This window comes from Abramis brama (assembly GCF_963993115.1).
Source record: "Abramis brama genome assembly, chromosome: 24".
In the NCBI taxonomy this organism is placed as follows: domain Eukaryota; kingdom Metazoa; phylum Chordata; class Actinopteri; order Cypriniformes; family Leuciscidae; genus Abramis; species Abramis brama.
In genome coordinates, this window is record NC_139986.1 from 23,130,081 (window position 1) to 23,152,776 (window position 22,696).

The 22,696-nt window shown below is 36.5% G+C and overlaps 1 protein-coding gene across 1 annotated transcript; it reads right to left on the reverse strand.

Moving 5' to 3' along the window:
- Window positions 1–10: 10 nt before the first annotated feature.
- Window positions 11–22,061, reverse strand: LOC311075006 (uncharacterized protein; the record flags this gene model as incomplete). The annotated part of the gene is made up of 35 exons (XM_084102059.1): window positions 11–1,007; window positions 1,179–1,332; window positions 1,419–1,571; window positions 1,676–1,794; window positions 2,558–2,641; window positions 2,826–2,923; window positions 3,064–3,223; window positions 3,504–3,645; window positions 3,965–4,087; window positions 4,406–4,470; window positions 5,789–5,875; window positions 5,955–6,005; window positions 6,089–6,297; window positions 6,385–6,684; window positions 7,401–7,561; window positions 9,623–9,746; window positions 10,066–10,123; window positions 11,071–11,298; window positions 12,894–13,053; window positions 13,827–13,979; window positions 14,067–14,185; window positions 14,252–14,335; window positions 14,420–14,517; window positions 14,605–14,764; window positions 15,963–16,104; window positions 16,981–17,103; window positions 17,489–17,553; window positions 17,692–17,778; window positions 17,878–17,928; window positions 18,114–18,322; window positions 18,559–18,927; window positions 19,074–19,234; window positions 20,866–20,995; window positions 21,283–21,337; window positions 21,936–22,061. The coding sequence occupies 35 exons, from the start codon at window positions 22,059–22,061 to the stop codon at window positions 975–977; spliced, it is 4,641 nt and encodes a 1,546-aa protein (XP_083958185.1). The 3' UTR covers window positions 11–974.
- Between the last annotated feature and the right edge of the window lie 635 nt (window positions 22,062–22,696).

The window sequence follows — 22,696 nt, forward strand, 5'->3', positions numbered from 1 at the left end:
TTATTGTTTTATGCAAAACATTGTCCTATTTACAGTATATGAAGGCTCATCCACCATGACTCTGCTTAAAGTGTTGAACCGGTTGAGTAATATGTCCAAAATTATAGTTGAAAAGAGTCTGTCACAAAACTTTAAACCGAAAACATAAAGTCAGTATTTACATTTTTTTTAAATCATATTTATGTAGATCTGAATCCAATCACAACCAGCAGTAAAACAACAGAGGAGATGGATGAATGAGAGATGGATGGATGATCGATAAAGTTGATAAAGTAATGGATGGATGGATGAATGATGAAATGGTCAGATGGATTTATGGATGTTACTGTATATGGATGAATGAATGGATAGATGAATACACTGATGAAATGAACAAATGAATTAATGGATGATGTAATTTACGAGTGGATGGATGTATGAATGAATGAATAAATGGTGGATGGATTGATGGATGATGTGATGGATGGATGAATGATGTAATTGACGAATTGATGAATAAACGATGAAATGGTGGATGGATTGATGGATGATGTATTTGATGGATGGATGAATGATGGGATGGATGGATATGTAAATGTCAAATAGATGGATAGATGAATGATAAAATGGATGGATGTAATTGACAAATGGATGGATGGACAAATTATGAAATTAACAGATGGATGGATGAATGATGAAATGGATGGATGGATGGATGATGAAATGGATGGATGGATGGATGAATGAATGATGAAATGGATGGATGGATGGATGATGAAATGGATGGATGGATGGATGATGAAATGGTGGATGGATTGATAGATGTTATAGATTGATGATGTATTGGATGGATAGGCGGATGGATGAATGAGGAAATGGATGGACGGATGGATGTACAGGTAATTGACATGGATGGATAGATAGATATATGGACAAATGATGAACGGATAGATAGGATGGAATCCATGCAATTCATGGATGGATAGGTGGATTTCTTAATTCTTTTTTTCTGCTGCTGCTTGTGCTTGCTGTAAAGAGAAAATATGAATTATTTGTATGAAATCTAAGAATTTGTTGCTGTTTTAATCTTTCAAATCTCATGTGCTAAATCCAAACCTTTAGCAAATCCACAGTCAGACACATACCGCCTTAACTGTGTGTGTGTGCACTATTATAACTCTGATCAGATCATCACACACCTTGAGTTTTTCCAGAAAACCTCCTTTCCCGAAGCCTCCAAAAGCACGTAACATTTTGGGAGTGGGAGGTTTTGGTCCGAACATAGCCAGTCCTTTCTTCCTGTCTCCTTCATCTTTGACAGGAGCAGTTTTACCTTTGGCCTTCATCAGTTTCCTGAACAGAGAATGAATCATCCCTTATTGTAGCCATTGCATTTCAAATCTGTTCTTGAAGAAAAGGTGCATATTGCTTTGGCTCACCGTCCCTTCTTGGCCAGCACTTTCTGAGACTCGGGATAGTGGACCAGGATGTCATTGAGATCTTTCTTATCCAATACGAAGAGATTAGCGAATCCATGAGCCGCTACATTTGCTGTTCTTCTGTTGCCTCCATCTTTTGCTGACTGTAAGAGACTAAAAAAAAATGAATTTTTGTTTCAGAGACTTGTTTTTAGACAGTCTTGCCTTATCACTTAATCATTGTACACTAGCGTATATAGATGTCGTCTGTCCAGTACCTGATCTCCCCGAACACACAGCCTGCTTTCAATGTCACGAACACAATCTTATTGTCCGGCCCACCGATGACCTGCACCTCTCCGGCCTTAATAACGTACATTTCTCTCCCAATGTCACCCTGCGTAAAGCAATGGGGGACATTTGCCCATGAAGTAAGGAATAATTGACGATGGACCGTTGAATTATTCGAAAAATAATGTACACCCGAAGTAATGCGGTCACGACGCATTATTTTTCCAATAATTTAACGGCCCGGAGTCAATTATTCCGCTTATACTACGGTTACCACACCTCGAAACATTGTTCAGATTATGTATTTCAAGACGTTTGTCAAGTTTGTGTCATTAAAACGCTCTTGTGTGTAGGACTAATTTCTTACGCATTGAATCCCAAGCCTCCATTGCTAATTCCAAAACGTAATTTTAGAGCTAGTAACGGAGGATTGAACCAGTGATAGCAGACTAATGCAGTTATTAAAGAGAGAGAGAGAGAGAGATTGCAATAATGAGACAGAAAAGCATGCGTGTCAATGTTATTTTATTTATTTATTAATTAATTTGTTTTAATTCATTAGTTAATTCTTTTTTTTCTATTATTGACAGTAGGCTAGCCTAATAAATAAAACACAAAGCTGTTTTAATAAGTAAGTAATAAGTAATTTAATAAAATTGTCGTCCTATTTTCCGTTATTACAGTTAACTACGCGAAGTGATATGGAACTGTAATGCGGTCAAACCTGCCTGGAACTACTTTTGCCGTACGTTTCCCTGAAAATAATTGCACACCTTAGCACGTTTGTCAACCAATCAGATTCAAGCATTCAACAGCCCCGTAGTATAAAACATATCAGATACAAAAACGATTATATCTGATGTTCTCACCTTCTTGCAAACAAAGTCTCCTGGCAGGTACACAATGGATTTCAGACGTAATAACATGTCCACCAGCATCTGGTTGTCACAGCCCTTGAAAAAAAAAATGTTTAAAACAGCAAAAACTAATATGGATTCTTCTAATATGGATTTACTTCACCAGAATAGAGGAAACTGTTGGCAGCAGTAGGAAGCAATAGTTTTTTTCCTTCCACAAATCTTCAGTATAGAACCTCAACAGATGAATGCAGTCATTACTGACAATAACCAGTCTTACCTTGAAGAGGTCGATCTTCTGGAAAGTGGCGAGGTTGATATCCACAGCGATGGCTGTTCTCATCACCAGAGGCATCTGTTCCAGTAGCTCAGACTCATCTGAGGAAACATTCAAGATTTTTGCAGCTGATCCAGAAAAATTAGCATCTATTTAGATTAATGGTAATTGTATGAACTATCAGTCCAAAACTACCTCTATTAATTGAGCTCTTCTATTAAGATGTACACTAAGCACTTACCCAGCATGCCCTGGGAATCCCAGGTGTAGTTGTACCAGGTGCGCACTCTGTTCTGCACCAGCTTTGGAATGGTGTAGGTGTTCATATACGCCACACAGCAGTCCATGGAAGCGCGGAAGTAGGTCTGGCCCGCTGTAGCTGCTCCAATGACATCTCTCATCTGAGTTTAAACAGATTTAGATCAATGTAAACAACTTCCTTGTATTGTGAATTTATTAATCTGGGTCATCCCCGCTAATAAAAGTTAGACAACCATCTAACTAAACCGTTCCAGAAAAAAAACAAAAAAAACAAAACGGTCCATGAATGTCAGTGTTTTGAGAACATTATTAAAGACCAGATAACTTTCAATGAATGTTCTATTAACATTACTGGAAGAACATTTGTTCGTAATTTTGAGAGAACCGTGCCAAAACATTAGGGAAGTTCTAAGTTCTCACCTGTCCAATCAAGCTAGAGAAGACAAAGACTCCTGTGAAGAAGTTCACCAGCTGGAAGACGATCTCGAAGAGTGTATGGGGCTCAGGAAGACCTCCGATAGTGATCAGCGTACGGGTAGCAAAATAATAACAGCGGAGATACCTTGGCATCGAAATGACAAAATGATCAGTACAATGTTTTTTTAGAAAAATATATTTATTAATATTTATTTTGAATTAATTTAATTGTATTTAATTAATTTTAATTGTAAATAAATATATATTGTAATAATATTATATAAAATTTAATATATTATTATTAAATAATATATATTTAATCTATTTTAATTGTAAATTATATATATATATATATATATATATATATATATAAACCAATTTAACTGAATATGTAATTTTATTTATTTTAATTTATAAATACTTATTTGGAAATAATGACAAAGGTAAAAAAAAAGAGGTCATACGCATTTCCTTTTCCATTATATGTCCATTTAGTGCTGCCCAGCCCCTCGTATTCTGATGCTACATAGTAAAGGCAGGAGTTGATATGGAGACAGAAGAGCAGATATCCAGTAGTGCGTCCAACTCTGAAAAAAGGCCAGCATCACTATTATTACTGTTGTTCATACATACAGATATGGGTTTGAACACATTAACCCTTGCCATTTGTTCAATACTGTTTTGGTCACTAATGATACTGCCTGTTGAGAGGTTGGCTGTTACTTTTCTTGGTCAGACTTATAATTTTCACCTGGTGGGTGATAAAATGGGGGGATTTGTCCTGACCCATATCTAGATACTGGAATATCATGGAGACTTGGGACAGGATAGTAAGCAACAACAATCGCAACACCCTAAAAAAACATTCAGTATAGCATATAGAAATCACATATTTTCAGACATACCTCCAGATATACGCCTTAGTCATGATGCTTTCCAGACGATCGCTGAACTCAAAAAAGGATTGATACTGAAAAGAGGGAATATGCACATTACACAGAGCTCATTACACACCACCCAGGGAGCCAGTTTCCCTGAAGAGATTCTTACTAATGGGAAATCTCTGTCATCATTAAGTCGTTTGGCAACATTAGCTTCAGAATTTGATATGGTAATGCATGTAATCTGAGGGGGAGGTTGACTACGCAATTGCAATCAGTTGGAATCAGAAAATACTGGAGGAAATACTGGATTCTCAGAGCTATTAGAAAGGAACAATGTAGCTGTGCAGTGTCAGAAATGAGCTCAACCAATATCTCCAAGAATGGCAGATTTACCTCCAGCACGTTTATATCAGCCACCCTTCTTCTCTACAGGGATGGATTGTTTCGGGCCACTTATTAATTGGGCTGAAGAAATGAGAAAAGATTGGGAATACTATTCAAGACAAGTTTCTAAACACAAGAGCTGCACATATTGAAGTTCAAACCAGCCTTGATATTGATTCTTTATTGATGTCTTTAAGACATTTTATCTCTCAAAGGGGAAGGTCTGCAGTGTTATTAAAGGTGGACATTGAGAACTTACAGATGCATTCAATGCTCTTCACCCAGACATGAAAGCCCAATTAGCTGAGTATCAGATCAAATTTTCCTTTAATCCACCTCATGCACCACACTTTGGAGGCTCTTGAGAGAGGGAGATTCGGTCCATTAAAACTGCCCTAAATGTTAAACTGAATTCAAACTGTAATAGTCTTGACCACAGTCCTTGTGGAAATTGAAGAGACTCTAAATTCTAAACCTTTGGTTTGTGTCCACTGACCCTGTCACCTCATACCTTCTTCTAATGGACGGCGAGACCCTTCGCTCCCTCAGGCCATGTATCATAAGTGTGAATTACTCAGCCGACGATGATGGAGGACATGCCAAATACTTGCTAATAGGTTTTGGTCACAATTCATGAGAAATGACCAATCGACTTTACAAACCAGGGCAAAATGGCCAACAGACACTGATGGATTCCAGTTAGATGCCGTGGTTTTAGTGGTGGACTGGACCCCCAGCTACCAAGAGGAGGTCATGGGTCATATCATTAAGAGCAGTGTTGGCCTTGACTGAGGTATTTTGATATGTGAAATGTGTGCATGCATCAAGTTAACCACACCATGGCTTGATCCACATGTTGAGCCATCTCAAATAAAGGCAACTAATAGAACTTAGTGCATTATATAGACATTATATACACGCATACACACACACACACACAAACACCTACCTACATGTATATATATATATATATATATATATATATATATATATATATATAAATTAAGTTGAGAAACTGACCCGAACAAACCGGTTCACCCTAAAGATTGATGTAAACCCAAAGTGGAAACACAGCAAGTCAAATGGTATGATGCTTATCAGGTCTGTCTGTTGAGAGAAAATAAAATAATTTGATATAATTATAAATATATAATAATTATTTTTATAGATATTATTTTTTACACACCTGAAATCTGGCAGATTCTCTGTAGTTCTGTTTTGTCATTATTCTGTCTTTCTGAGGAAATAAATGTGTAGGTTTTTGAGTTGAAATCCTAATGTCACAATTTGAAAGGTGCAAGCGTCGATAAAAAGACTTACTATGATGTCTCCTGCTTTCACAAACTGTAAGCGTGTCTGAAACATGGTGATGTCTATGATGTTCACCAGGTCTGCCAGGACATCGAAAAAGATCCAGAAGGGGATTGCCTCAGGCGTGTGGTACGGGAAACACAGACGTGCCGTGACAAGCCAAACATTATAGTTAAAAGCGATTGTGACGACACTTAGCCATTTAATATACCGCCGATCTGATGAGAGAAAATGAGGCAGAACAAACATGTTTAGGCCAATGTTTTATACTTTAAAAGCCATCTTCAGTTCTCAAAGTGTCCTACCCGTGAAAGGGTCGATGGTTGTCCCCAAATATGAGTCCATCTTGTCTTCTAAAGGTTTGAGAAGTGTGTCTATGCATGTGCATTTGATTTTAGGGCAGATAGCTTCGGCCTCCTCCTTATCAGCCTTCTCCTTCTCAGCTTTCAGCTTTTCCTCTTTCTCCATCTTTTCTTTCTCCTCTTTTTCTTTCTTTGCAGCTGCTCTCTTAGCATCATCCTCTTTTTTCTTCTGCTCAGCCTCTTCTCGTTTTATTCTCTCTGCTTCCTGCTTTCTGTTCCAGTCTTCCTTTCGATAAACCGGTGCTGGAAATCAACAGCAGAACAGAGTTAGGAAACAGATGGATTCCCTGCTGGGAAATTCATCTAAAACCAGATAGGAGCTAGTTTTTCATGTTTTTTGCTGGACAAAACTGGTAATTTATGGGCATTAGATAGTCCAAGCTGGTCTAGATGGTTGATCAGAAGGACTAGCAGCTGGTTTTGACTTGGTAGATAATTTTGTTTGTCCACTTTAAGCTGGAATGACCAGGTCTTTCCAGTCGAACTGTTTAAAGTCACCATGAAATCAAAATCAAAAAAATTATTTTTAGAAATAATTTATCCAAGCATATCATTATTTATTTATTTTTATTCATGTGCCTCGTAATCTTTAATCAAAATAACTTCCCTTCCCTCTTGCAGCGACATCACTTCTCCGATGACGCGTTTACTGGCCCGAGGGCGGGGCAACCTGTCACTCACATGAGATTGACCAATAGCAAACCACAGCCACCCAACAATCCAATCAATTCCAAATGGACAAAATCAAGTCCCGCCTTCTCATCCGAGAAGCCATTTTACTTGGATATACGTCACAACTGAGAAGAAAAGACTATTCCAACTTCATGCTGCCTTTAAGAAACTTTAAGAATACAAGCCCTTGAGAAACAGATCAATGAGAAACCCCTGCTAGATCATTTATTTATCTTGCATTATTAACTTGTCTGTCAAACAGCAGGATTCAGAGAGACCGTACTCACTGACAGGTGGGCTGCGCTCTGGGGACGAGGCATAGGGATCAACAACTTTCTCCTTGTAAAGCTCTGTTCTCTCCCGAAGTTTCTTTACAATTTCTCGCAGCTGGTCGTCAGAGTATCTGTTGATGACGATGGGTGGAGAAGGTGGTGGTGCTCCTTCCTCACTACATGAAAAAAGAGACAGGAATTTAGGCTTAAATAAAAAAAATCCCTAGTTGTAGTTCTGGTAATGGTAGTAGTTTTAGTAGTAGTAGACTACACAAAGTCCTGAGGATATAGAAGGACCTGAAGAGGAAATGAAAGTTTGATTAGTCGAGAATATTCTAGTCAAGTCAAATGTATTTGTATTGGGCAATACACAGTTCCAAAGCAGCTTTACAGAAAATCATGATGTTAATGTTTATTTTAATGTTTAATGTTATTATTTCAAAACAGGGAAATTCTTTTTCACACAGTCAAAGCCAACAACAAATCTATTCTGAGCAATTCCTCTACTCACAGCCTCAATCCTCAGACAAACTTTAGCAGCTGAACTTAGACGACACCTCATTCATTCATTATATACTCAGGAATAGACAGTGTATGCCTGTACGTTGTCTATGTATTTTCATTTTAATCAGTGCAACTTCTGCATTTGTATCAAATCATGGGCTTAAACGGCTTCACGACTACTGAGTTAGGATGAGGACTGTCATGAAACACCCACAATTGCACATCTTTAATTCTGAAGACATGCCAGTTCTGGGTGTTCTTGATGAGCTGATGCTGTCCTGTTTATTAAAGTCAGCTAAAATGGGCCCACGTGCTAAATTTAGTCTCACTCCAGACATTAGTATCATCACATATAGCACTGTGACTGCTTAGAATTGTTTGCTGAAATCAATACACTGTCAGTACACTATGTACTGACACAAAGAACAATAAACAGTATAAAAAAGAGACTCCTGTTTGTGTGTGAGGCCGTTCCCATGATCTTCTTAAGTCACAAATACAGCAGATCCCCTAATCTTCTTTCAGCTACTTTTGGAGTCACACACTGCACATCTTTGAGATCCCACACATCCATACAAGCCAATGATTACATGATAAAGGGGCAAAAGTCACATATTTTAATTGACCCATTCAAACACTTTCCTAAAATATAAAACAACGCTATATATTTATACATTGCCTGGCCAAAAAGAAAAGTTTCTGTATGGATTTAAATAGTAAAATGCTTAAAGGAATAGTTCACTTAAAAATGAAAATTCTGTTATCATTTATGCACCGTTACTAGTTGTTTCAAACCTATATGAATTTCTTTCTTCTGCTGAACACAAAAGAAGATATTTTGAAGAATATGGGTAAGCAAACAGTTGATGGACCCCATTGACTTCCATAGTATTTTCTTTCCTACTATGGAAGTCAATGGGGTCCATCAACTGTTTGGTTACCGACATTCTTCAAAATATTGTCTTTTCATTATTGCAGTTATTCTTATGTTCCTGCATTTTATCTGTTTGGCAGCTGCTTTTTTAATAGTCCTAATTGATGGAGTGTGTAGCTTTTCATTTCTTAAACAACCATGTAGCAAGATGCATCATGGCCATATTCCAGGATGACAATGTCAAGATTCATCAGACTCAAATTGTGAAAGAATGGTTAGGAGGGAGCATGAAGAATCATTTCACACATGAATTGGCACCTCTGAGTCCAGACCTTAAAATCATTAAAAGTTTTTGGGATGTGTTGGAGGAGACTTTACAGAGTGCTGGACTCTTGCATTATCAATACAAGATCTTGGCCAAAAATGTATGCACCGCACCTCATGATAGAAATAACATCACAACATTTATTTCCATCAAGAGGTGCATCAATTTTTGGTCAAGATCGTGCACGAGTCCCTTCCCAACAGTTCTTTCACAATTTGAGTCTGATGAATCTTGACATTGTCATCCTGCAATATGGCCATGATGTGTTTTCATATATGTTTAAGAAATTAAAAGCTACACATCCTCAATTAGGGTTAGAAGAACTGTTGCCAAACATAAAACGTGCTAGAAGCATAATAATCACTGCAATAATGATCCAATCATAGACTCTTAAGCATTTGCCTATTTAAATCTTCAGTGACTTTTTTTTGGCCAGGCTGTATATAAAATCAATTATTGTTAGTGTTGCTCTACAAGTCTCACAGTAATACACTACATATAATGAGATCATTTACAGGTAGTCTAAACTCGTACCCCTCTGCAGCTTCTGCTCCAGGATTGGCTGGATCTGCTGTTTTGGCCTCTGGTTTAGGGGGCTCTGGAGCAGGAGCCGGAGCAGGAGCAGGAGCCGGAGCCGGAGCCGGAGCCGGTGCCGGTTCTTAAAAAGTACAGAGCTGAATTAGATGTTTTGAGATGCTGTTTATTTGATATTCCTGATGTCAAATATCTGCTTATTTCTGGATTTGCACATAAAGATAACAAACCTGTGATTATTAACAGTATATGTGCATGTGTTTGGTCATTCATTGCCACTGAACATGTTAAGACTCATTAATAGTGTCTTTTTGTTTTCAGGGGTTAAGCCTTAGCTTTTCCTGACATGCTAGTTAATTAATGAAGTATTCTAATACTATTTTTTAACAAAAATGTACACAGTGAATTGTAGTTTCCCGTAATGGAACGTTATGAAGACTCACCAGCAGGCTTTTCCTCCTCCTTTTTTTCTTCATCTTTCTTTGCATCTGACTTTTCCTCCTGTGAACACCAGAGAAAGATTTCTTTCTTTTTTTTCCCTTATAACACATTTCCAGTTTATAGCAATGACATTTGAACTAACGGCATCAGAGGTACGAACCTTTAGTAGCTTGATGTTGACATACAGTAGCAGTTTTATTTATTACTATATGACAATAGCTGACAAATAATAAATATAAATAAATATCCATTAGTTTTTTCCCCCAAGATTTTAGATTTAAAAAAAAAATCCACAATTTTTTTATTATATTTTAGCTTTTCTGTCTTAGTCTTCTGGTATGGCAAATAATTAATAAATGTTTACAAATATTCTACAAATTAATGTGAGGTCACATACACTAGATGCATAATAATGAGAGAAAAAAAAAATAGAAAAGAATTAAAGTATATCTGAGTCCACTATATAATTTACCTCGTAATCTCCATCAACTGACGTCCTAAATAAATAAATATATTTTAGAATATGGCAGTCAAATAATGAACCAGAGACTTGCCTTATACATGCATTTATGCTCTAAATATTTTTGATTTGTCTTTCAGACTAGTTATCAATTTGATCCCTACAAAGTTTCCCCCGGTTGTGCAAAAATTAAACACAGAACTGTCCAGACAACATCACTAATTCACAAGAAGCACCAGCGACGATTTCCTTTTTAAAGTGTAATTATGTCACAATCTCCACAAGATGACTTGCTCTTTTACATACAATAGATTAATGGCTCGGGATCCTACCATTCACATAAAAGTCAAAAACATCATTAATAAGTACATATTAGCTATTTAAACCCACATAGCTTATTCAAATCACATATCCAGTAAACCAAGCAGAGATATTTTTTTTTTTTAGCAAAATTTAGATTTCTTTATTTTATTTAAAGAAATTAGAATTGAGTTGAGTTGTACGTGAAGGATGATGTTGGTGTTGTGCTAAAGCCTGTTGGTCATACCTTTGTCGGAGCGGCAGATGCTGGGGTCGAAGCCGGAGCCGGAGCCGGAGCCGGCGCAGGTGTCGGTGGTCCTGGGATCTGAGCTACTGCGGCCACAGTACTGGGCCAAAAAATCTTTTTCAACGTGCTAAACATGGCTGCACTGCAGGCAATCCCATTCAGATTTATCCCTCGACTCCTTATCCAACTGTCGCTGATATGTGAATTCCGACCTGCTTCAATTAATTCTTAGAGCCCTATTAATTCCTTCTTAGGAACATCCCATTTCCCATGGTTCACCACAGTTTGACTGACCTATCACAGGCCTTCTCACATGCAGTCAACCAGTCACAATCCTTCTCTTAAACCTACACCGTAGAGGGTGTTGCAAAGGGCCACCTCTTTTTGTAAAGCCAAGAAAATACGCAATGATTTTTGATTGATGTGTAAGATGCTGTTTTCAAAGTGTGCTAGACAGGACTTAAATAGTGAGGTCGGGCAGGCTATTCTGGAGCTGTGAGCTATTCCTGCTCTGTTTGTACTGTATATTTGCTCTGGGTCCACATTTAGAATGACCATTTAGTTAATTAAAACTCTCAATGTCCCAGCCAGACTAAAGAGATTAACTGTGAGATCTCACGGCAGACTGACTCAACTACCAATCCTTGGCTAAATAAGAGCATATGTGAACTATGTGAACTCTCAAGGATAAATACTTGATATATTATATATTATACGTAGTTTTATTACATTTTTGTGCATTGACAAACTAAATATGCTTCAGAAATGAGGTCCAATGTACTATGGAATTACAAAATCATTTTTATTTAGGTTTCAGTACAAAATATATCTACAAACATACTGTTTTGGAAGATTGGTTGCAATCTCAATGCATGTATCGCTATTATTACAACTCACTGATTGGCAAGTACTGACGTTGGCAGGGAAAGGAGCTCATTTTCAAAACTTTTAGATACATATATAAAGATATTTATTTTGTAAATACATGACAGTAGATGATTTCAAAATGTACTAAATCCTCAAAGATAAAAATATAATGAATTGCATGTGATTATTGATGTTCTGATGCAGCCTAGAAAAATAAATAAAACAAAATGTACTCTTGTTGAACTGTCTTTTTGTATTATATTGTATTATACATCCAAAAGTTCAGAGTTTTATTCAGTATACACTACCACTCAAAAGTTTGGGGTCAGTAAGATGTTTTTGAAAAAAAATAAAAAAATAAATAAAATAAATATATATATATATAAAATAAATATATATATAAATATATAAATATATATATATATATATATATATATATATATATATATATATATATCAACAGTGCAAATCTACAGTAAAAAAATACATTTATTCCTGTGATGCAAAGCTGTATTTTCAACATCATTACTCCAGTCTTCAGTGTCACATGATCCTTCAGAAATCATTCTAATATACTGATTTGCTGCTCAAGAAATATTTATTATTATTATCAGTGTTGAAAACAGTTGTGCAGCTTAATATTTCTGTGAAAAACATTTTTCTCAGAATTATACTGATGAATAGAAAGTTTAAAAGAACAGCATTTATTTGAAATATTGATATTATAAATGTCTTTCCTATCACTTTTTTATTTATTTTTTTATTCACAATTTTTGTATATATTACACACACACAGCCCAACAACATCACACAAAACAGTAGGGACAATACAGCTAAATATATCGACAGGACAGTAAAGAAAGAGGGAAGAAAAAAAAAAAAATTTCCTATCAGTTTAATGAAAAATCTTACTGACCCCAAACTTTATACTTAATATATATCTGAGAATTTCTTACCTTAAGTCTGTCCAAAAAGCCTTTTTTGGTGAACGCTCCTCCTGCAAAGGCACGCAAAATTTTTGGAGTGGGAGGTTTTGGTCCGAACTGATACGTTTCTTTTTTCTTTTCCTCGCCGGCTTTAGCAGCAGGAGGTGGACCCTTGGCTTTCAGCAGTTTCCTGTGAAGAGTGTTAGCTGGTATTTAAGATTTCACTGTTGGTAGTACATTTTCGTTTTTGTAGGCTAGCAATGAGTCGGAGTCAAGACCAGACCCCTCTCTAGATACTAACACCAACACATCTACTCCAGCCGGAAACTCAAATAGAGAAATTTCAACCAGGCTGAGAGATATTTGAGATCGGGATTCTTGAAATTGAGACTAGGTGTTCTTTTAAATAAATCATTCAAACCATTTCAGTAAGAAAGTAAATTCTCATTTACTGGTGGTCTTTAAAATTTCACAGGCAAAACCCAGTCAGAAATCCATGCGATCATAAGTTTTGTGCACATGGGGCTTTTAAGTGATGATTAATTTAATTCAGTGAATTGGTTCATTAAAAACGATCCATCTGAGCAAATCAATTCGCTAAAATGAGTCAGTATTCTAAATCAGTATTTTGTTATCCAGTAAAAAAAAATTAAAAATACAAGATATACTTACTTCAAAAGCTAAATTTATGAAATATTAGGACTTTTTTAGAAGCTAATTTTTAATAATTGGCAAGTAGATTTTTCTTGTTTTAAGCAAAAATCTAACACAATCAAGTGAGGTCTTAATTTCTTGCAGAACCATATTTACCTTGTTTTAAAAATAATATTTTAAAAGTATATCTATCTGGTTTTAAGGATATTTAGACAAAAAGATCTGATTAAGAAAATGTCTCGCTGCTCATTTAGGTGCATCTGCATCGACATGAACTTCTGCTTGAAAGAATAATGTGACATAACTCACCGTCCTTTCCTGGCCAGCACTTTCTGAGACTCGGGGTAGTGAATCAAGATGTCATTGAGATCTTTCTTGTCCAGCACGAAGAGGTTGGCGAATCCATGAGCCGCTACGTTAGCAGTTCTTCTGTTTCCACCATTGGCTGAAGACTGTAGCAGACTGGGGATGATTATAAATACATGATAGTTCATATGTCACATTCATGACGTGTAGCTGTAAAAGCAGATTCTCATTTTAATACCTCACCTGATCTCCCCGAACACACAGCCTGCCTTTAGAGTCACGAACACAATCTTATTGTCCGGCCCACCGATGACCTGCACCTCTCCGGCCTTAATAATGTACATTTCCTTTCCAATGTCACCCTGTGGAGAACCAGGTATATGAGGACTTGATGTGTCTATGCATAAATAAAGTGCAATAAAGCTCACCTTCTTGCACACAAAGTCTCCAGGCAAGTACACAATGGACTTCAGCCTCAATAACATGTCCACCAGCATCTGGTTGTCACAGCCCTGTATGAAAAAACTGCAGAAACGTCAACCAACTGACCATGAGCAGCAGATCACTGTCTGATTCCTTCCTTAAATCAAGCCCACCTTGAAAAGGTCGATCTTTTGGAAAGTAGCAAGGTTGATATCCACAGCGATGGCTGTTCTCATCACCAGAGGCATCTGTTCCAGTAGCTCAGACTCATCTGAGGAAAAAAATAACCTTAATCAGAAGGACCCCGCTGTCATTGCTACTCATTTCAGATCATTTTAAATGTAAACTAAGATTTTACCCAGCATGCCCTGGGAGTCCCAGGTGTAGTTGTACCAGGTGCGCACTCTGGTTTGAACCAGCCTGGGGATGCGGTTTGTCACCATGTACGCCACACAAGAATCCATAGATGCACGGAAGTAGGTCTGGCCGGCAGTAGCTGCTCCAATGACATCTCTCATCTGTAACATCAAAGATTAAAGGGATAGTTCACCCAAAAATTACTCAACCTCAAGTTGTTCCAAACCTGTATGAATTTCTTTCTTCTGCTGAACACAAGAGAAGATATTTTGAAGAATATGGGTAAGCAAACAGTTGATGGACCCCATTGACTTCCATAGTAAGGGGAAAAAAATACTATGGAAGTCAATGGGGTCCATCAACTGTTTGGTCACCCATATTCTTCAAAATATCTTCTCTTGTGTTCAGCAGCAGAAAGAAATTCATACAGGTTTGGAACAACTTAAGGTTGAGGAATTGATGACAGAATGTTCCTTTTTGGGTGAACTATCCCTTTAACGTCTATACATCTGATAGGGATGCACCAATATTAACATTTTAACTGATACTGATAAACCGATAATTAAATTTCATGTTATGGTCGATAACTGATGAAAGACCTATATTAAAATTATACACTATTTTATCAAATTAAATTCAAAATACAATACTAAAAACTAAAATCAATCGTCTGAAATGCAACAAATGAATTTAGGCATCACAACATATAATGTACAGCATGAAAAATGGATATTAATTTTGAGATTTACTACATTTAACAATGTTATACAATTAATAGTATAGTTTTTTTATTAATAGTAAATATCATTATTTTTGTGCCCCTGTAATCAATGTGCCCCTGTAATCTAATTAAAATGACACCCCCCCTCCCTCTTTTAACGACTTCTCTTCTCTGATGACATGTTTACTGACGTGAGGGCGGGGCAAACTGTCACTCACAGACAACGAACCAATCAGTTCCCGATGTCCAAAATTAAGTCCTGCCCTACATTTTTTCATGTTCGAAAAGCCATTTCACTCGGGTATAGTCATAATAGCAAAGACTATTACAACATATAGTCATTTCATGCCAATAAAAATAGTGTAAATGAGCATACACAACTAAATATCCAATATCGGCTGATATATAAACAAACAAACAAATAAATAAAAATATTTCAATATTGTGTGCATCCCTAACATCTGGTAAAGATGTGGCACTATGTACCTAAGCCTATATACTAAGCCAACAGGAACACCATAACAATAAATCAACATGGTTACTGATGGAAGAACAGGTAGAGCTGAATACTATGATATGATTGGCTGCCTGGGATTAGGGGGAGGAGCTCATGATGTTTACATCATCACATCATGTACCTGTCCAATCAAACTTGAGAAGACAAAGACACCAACGAAAAAGTTTATTAACTGAAAGGAAATCTCAAAGACTGTGTGAGGCTCAGGCAAGCCACCAATGTTGATCAGAGTCCGCACAGCAAAATAATAACTGCGCAAGTACCTGTGAAAGACAAAAAGAGAGATAAAGTTAGTGGCTTCTAAAATTCAGTCGGTAAAGAATAAAAACATCTTGCATTCGTATCTAATCCGTATTAGAGATTCAAACGTAAATTACAACAACGTCAAAACAGCAGACTTCAAACACTGAGCAAAGCCAAGGCCAAGCAAGAAAGCAAAGGAAATCAAAACTGAGCAACAACAAAAAAAAAAAAACGCCGAAGCACTTCAGGAGCATAAGCTTTACAGACAAAAGCTTTGGAGACAAAATGTCTACCTGGCCAAGAATGATGGACAAAAATAGGGCACCAAAAAAATAGTTGGTCATCTGAAAGATCTGACCGAACATGGTCTCAGGGAAAGGAAGTTCTGCGATCATCAGGAGGGATTTCTCCGCATAGAAGAAACAGCTCAGGTAGCTACGAGAATATGAAAAACCCCCAAAACCTGCAATTACTGCAAACTACATTTTGCAATTTATTACTTAAACTTGAACTGTGAATGGAAGAAAAAAAAAAAGAAGGTAAAAATAACATTAAATTGTCATTTCAAGCTCATTTAAAGGTAATGCATGTTTTGTTTTTTTTACCTTAAATACTTTTGTCTGTCCCAGTTAAATATGCTGAGACTATAAATAAGCAATTCGTAGGTTGATTTGTAGAACACATTCTTGTACAGCAGCACTGGCTCAGCCAATGGCATGGGTTTAGGGGCGGAGCTTTTGTTTGTTCAACGAATGACAGATGGGGAGAGTGTTTGGGAAACCTCTTTGAATTGATCTTTATATTTGATCTGCCAGTGGTTACACACTTTACCTTTAAAAAAAATAGACAAATCTGCATATTCTGAGTGAATCAGAAGGGTATATGGAAATACATACGCGCTGCCATTTCCACTGTAGACCCATTTGGTCTTGCCGATGCCCTGGTAGTCAGATGCCACATAGTAAAGACAAGCGTTGAGGTGGAGAATGAACATCAGGTATCCAATAGTGCGAATTACTCTTAAAAAAGAGCATAGGATAATTGTGGTTACAATTATTTATTGAATTAGGAATATCTTTTAGATTCCACTTCAGTTCCTGAATTTGAATTGAGAGAGCAAACAGGATGTAGAATTTTAGAATTCAAATTTGAGGAGGTAGAATTATAATGGAATCAAGTTAAAACAGAGATGTGTGTTTCATTTAATTGTTACATTTACAAAATTAACATTTTTGGACCATGGTGAAATAATACATAAAAAAAATAATTTCCTCAAAATCTTCAAAAAGGAGCAAAACAACATTCCAATTTTTTTATGAAATGCAGTCATTTTGTAAATTGTAAAAAAATGTCCCATCCCTGCTGCAAGATCAACTCTTAACTAGTAAAGACGTGGTTACGCACCTCCAGATGTACGCTTTGGTCATTATACCTTCAAGACGGTCACTGAACTCAAAAAAAGATTCAGACTTAAGGAGAAAATGTAAACAAAACAAGGTTAGTGCATATTCAAAAATATAATCAGTTCATGAATAATTACGCATCTCATAGCCAATAACGTCTCCTTTCAAAACACAAGCATTTATAAAAACTGCAGTGTTCATTACCTTCATCAAACGATTGATCCTGAAGACGGACTTGAATCCGAACAGGAAACATGACAGGTCCGAAGGCAGGACGGATATTAGATCATTCTGAAACGACAGGAAATATTAAATAAATACTTCATTGCTTTTTACTGGGAGATAAAATTATATTTTAAAGCTGAACGTCAACTAAAATATCTGCAATACCTGAAATCTTGACGATTCCCGATATTTCGTTTTAATCACAACTCTGTCATACTGAAAGAAAATTATAAAAAAAAAAAAAAAAAGTTAGTGCACTTAAGAAGTCTATGGGGCAAGACATTTTAAACTTTGCTTTATATAAAATAATTACATAAGCATAAATAGATATTTTCCAGAAAAGACTGCAAACATAAAATGAATCTATCAATAAAGTGTGTTAAAAATAAATGTTTTCTTACAATAATGTCTCCTCCCCTACAAAACTGCAGTCGAGGCTGGAAAACGATCATGTCGATGACATAGATGATGTCAGCAATGATGTCCAAGGTGAGCCACAATGGAATGACCTCCGGGTCATGATATGGGAAGGCCATACGGACTGGTATGAACCACAGGTTATAGTTAAAGGCAATGGTCACCACGCTTAGCCAAGCGATATACCTGCGGTCTAATGGAAATCACAAGAAAAGAGCAGAAGAAAAATGTAGAAACATGGTGGTTGTTTTTAATAAATCTGAAGATTTATTCAGATGATCATTATTTTTCTGTCCATCTGTCCAAGTTGATTTGAAAAATGTAGGCCAAGTTGGACAATTAGAAATAGTCCCAATGCTTTGGTCTTAATTTTGGGCAAACATAATTTTGTATTCTTATTCAAAAGTTGGCATATTTGTGAGAAGTAACCTGTGAAAGGATCGATGGATTTGCCCAGTCTTTTGTCCACACTTTCCTCGATGGGCTTCAGAAGGAAATCTACAAAGGTGCATTTCATTTTTGGGCAGATGGACTTGTCCTCTTTGGCTGCCTCGTCCTTTTTCTGGTCATCCTTCTTCTCCTCCTTTTTTTCTTCTTTCTTTTCCACAGCCTTCTCTTCTTTCTCTTTTTTCTTCTCCTCCTCCTCTTTCTTCTTCCTTTCCTCCTCCTCTTTCTTCTTCCTTTCCTCCTCCTCTTTCTTTTTTCTCTCCTCCTCCTCTTTTCTTTTCTTGTCCTCCTCCTCTTTTCTTTTCCTCTCCTCCTCTTTCTTCAGGTAGTCGTCTTTTCTCAGGACGGGTGCTAGAACAAGCACAAAATAACTGGTGTGTTATGTATTTACTTGTTAGTGAATCTCATGTCATGCTATGTGGCAAAATGTAACATTTACATATCATTCAACTGTAGTAGTCATTAATTGCAGAGGCATAGGATTGATTTGTACTCACTGACAGGTGGGCTGCGCTCTGGGGAGGACGCATAGGGGTCAATGACCTTTTCTTTAAACTGTTCAGTCCTTTGGCGGTACTGCTGAACAATCTCGATGAGTTGAGCATCAAAATGCTCACTTATCACAATGGGCCGGGATTCGGGGGGAGGGGCCACCTCACTATAACAATCACACAGAGAATGACAAGAAGGTGAAATCAATGTATTAAAATATAATAACTAACTGCCACTATTACATATCAAAATTACATTTGAAATTGTCACACTAAAGAAAAAAATTATTTAAAAATCTTAATACTTAAAAAAAAAAAAAAAAAAAATGGGGGGAAAAGAAGCTTATTTTAAAGAAAATAATACAGATTTGTCCCTCAGTGAAAAACAGAATTATGTTTACAGTAATGGACTTACAATGGAAGTCTATGGGGCAAGGTATTCTGGGAATTTTAAAAGTAGAAATTTAAACCTTGTGTTTTTTAAATAGTGTTATATTAATTCCTCAATGCAAAAACAAATGATATCTATGCTGTGTAGCGAACTTGCGATATGACTACCTTTCTAAGCGAATGAACTTCCGGTTGATTTTCCTCTTTGTAAACAGGATGCGTATCATGACAGAAATTGTAATGACGGATTTAAAATTAAAGTGAGTAATATTATCACTCTAGTTCCATTTTATCACTTATAATGCTCACATTTTTGTAAACCGTGTATGAATTAATTATTCATTCCAAAATGTGTTGTTTGAGCTGTGAAGCCGTCTAAATGCTTTTAATTACGTATTTTTACGTTGACCCATAAGCTTCCATTGGATCCGTGTAAACACGACTTCTGTTTCTTCAAATGAACTGTGAGATTACCTGAGGTGAAAGGCAGCAAATGTAGGTCTACTGAACACTGAACAACGTGATGTTTACAGGAGCTGAAACTGTTGATCCGCATTTTGCTTGTAAATGCTGACCTCTACTGGTCATGAAGGAGCATTACAACATGAAGAGCCAGTGCCTCTTATTATGGGTGTCATTATATAATATACACATTATACACTGACACAAACACACACACACACACACACACACACACACACACACACACACACATAGAGATATATAGAGACTGATTTTAAATAAAAAAAAAAAAAAAAATATATATATATATATATATATATATAATATAATATAATATAATATATATATATATATATATATATATATATATATATATATATATATATATATATATATATATATATATATATATAAATATATATATATTTTTTTTATTATTATTATTTAAAATCAGTCTCATTTAAATTCAGTTCCATTGAATGTGAATATATTTTGAGGATCATATCCATCATAAAACCACTATGGCATTTTCCTATTTCGGTGTCGGCATTATTTTTGTTCCCTAAACTTAAGTAGCTTGAGAGATCTTCTTATATCAAACACACTGTAAATCTTTTAATCTCCTCTCAGCTCATGGTCTCATAATCTTCCAGGTCTCTGTTGGACAGTCTTGGATCTAATGTACAATGTTTGCACAGGCAACTTACTCTCATGGTCCTTATCAAAACAACGAGAGCCTAGTTAATTACCCTTTATTAATTAAAGCTTATCAACCGCGCTCAGGACATCAATAGTGTCTCTTGGCACTTGCATAGCAAAAACAATGATTTATATAAGTGAATGAAATCAAAATCTACCCTATTTACTCTTTTGCCGTTATATTAATTTTTTTTTGACCAAACTGTTACAGGGTTTATCAGATCAAATGTTTCTAGTATTAGTTTACCCTTCAGCAGGTGGCTGGCCGTTGGCTGGGTCTGCAGGTTTTTCCTCTGGTTTGGGGGCCGGTTCTGGTGCTGCAGTCGGGGCCGTCGGTGCTGGAGCCGGTTCTGGGGCTGTCGGTTTTGCTGCTGGTGCTGGGAAGCAATTTTAAAATATCTATTTAAAATGAAGCAATTTTTTTCTGCATGATTCCAGACCAGAGGAAGACTCAGGGCACAGGTGGAGGAGTGACACCTGAAGCAGCTTACTTACTGTTATATATGCAACTGAAGCCATTACAAACATTACTGCAAAGCAACCTGTGACAGACTGTAAGAATTATTCCAAATGCCTCTCATCTGGAACATATCTTCTGCAGGTGCTCAAGCAATGAATGATGAGATAATTTAGAGGCTAATTACAATGATTACAGATGACTTACCAGGGCCTTCATCATCTTTCTTGTCTTCATTTTCCTTGTCTGCAGGTTTTTCTTCCTGCTGGGTGCAGAGATTGATCATTATCCCAGAGCGGTTTTGCAGTTATGAAAACATTCTCATTAATGACATATGATGGCTTCCATTATTTTAAATTACTCAAGCACCTTAAGCTATAACTTTTACATTTTTAAATGATGTTAGAACACTGTTGGTCCTTTACATGGTGTTTGACATAATAGCAAAGCACCACCAAACATGTGTATAAAGTTAAGCAAAGTATATAAAATTGTAATATTGTAAAATTGTTACATAATATAATCATATTTATTAGTATATAAAAATATAAAAAATATACAATAGCCTACTTGTACATTATACATGTATAGACTATATATATATATATATATTAAATGCTTCAGAAAACATATGCTTTACACAGTAATGTGCTATATACACATGCATTTAAAAATGTAATAAATAAGCAGCATAAGAAGCATTTATCATTATTTGTGAGCAAAATTTTCCAAAAACATTTTAATTAATAGCTAGAAAGTTTACTAAATTTTTGTAATGTTAGCAAGTTGATTACTACATATGCTTGAGATACAAAGTACCAAAATATACATAAAGTCAATTACGGGCCACTTGTACTTACCTTGGCAGGGGCAGGGGCAGGAGCAGGGGCAGGAGCAGGGGCAGGAGCAGGGGCAGGGGCAGGGGCCGGGGCCGGGGTGGGACCCACAGTTGGACCCCCGATGATCTTCTTCAGCTTGCTGAACATGGCAGGCAGCGTCTGATGAGATCGCTGTCGTGTCGGTCCTTCTTATGTGACCGCGGCTCCTCCTAATGTTGTTGATGCAATTAGCACTTTTAGACCACTAATACCCATCTGCAAACAGACCTCAGAAGTGAGTCGAGGCCACAAATCATCACAGTGTCTGTAATCTGCTGACCACATTCCAAACCATGCCTACAGCCACAAATCTGATACATATTTTAATATTTCATTGTTGTACAACTAGCTATTATACTATTTTATAAAGTTATAAAACGTCAAATATAGAAAAAGTCATACAAAAAGGAAGTAAAAGTGCTTGTTTCTGGTCAATACAGTTTGATTCACAGTATGTTTCTGTAGTGTTTGCAGCCTTTTTACGTCTCCATACAGTACAGAGTATATCAGCAAATTGTCATAGCTTTGAGCAGATTTCACTGGTGGACCTGCGAGCTGTTCTGCTGGATTAGTTCGACTCATATGGGGAGGTGGACCACTTACTTAATTAAACCTTAAAGCTTTTAGTTCAGCTGAGGGGATTTACTGTTGTGGTTTCACAGGGAACAGACAAGGCTAACAAGAAGAAGAAAAGACGTCTTTGATCTTACTGGCCTTCCATCTCTTTATTCTTTCCCCTTTTA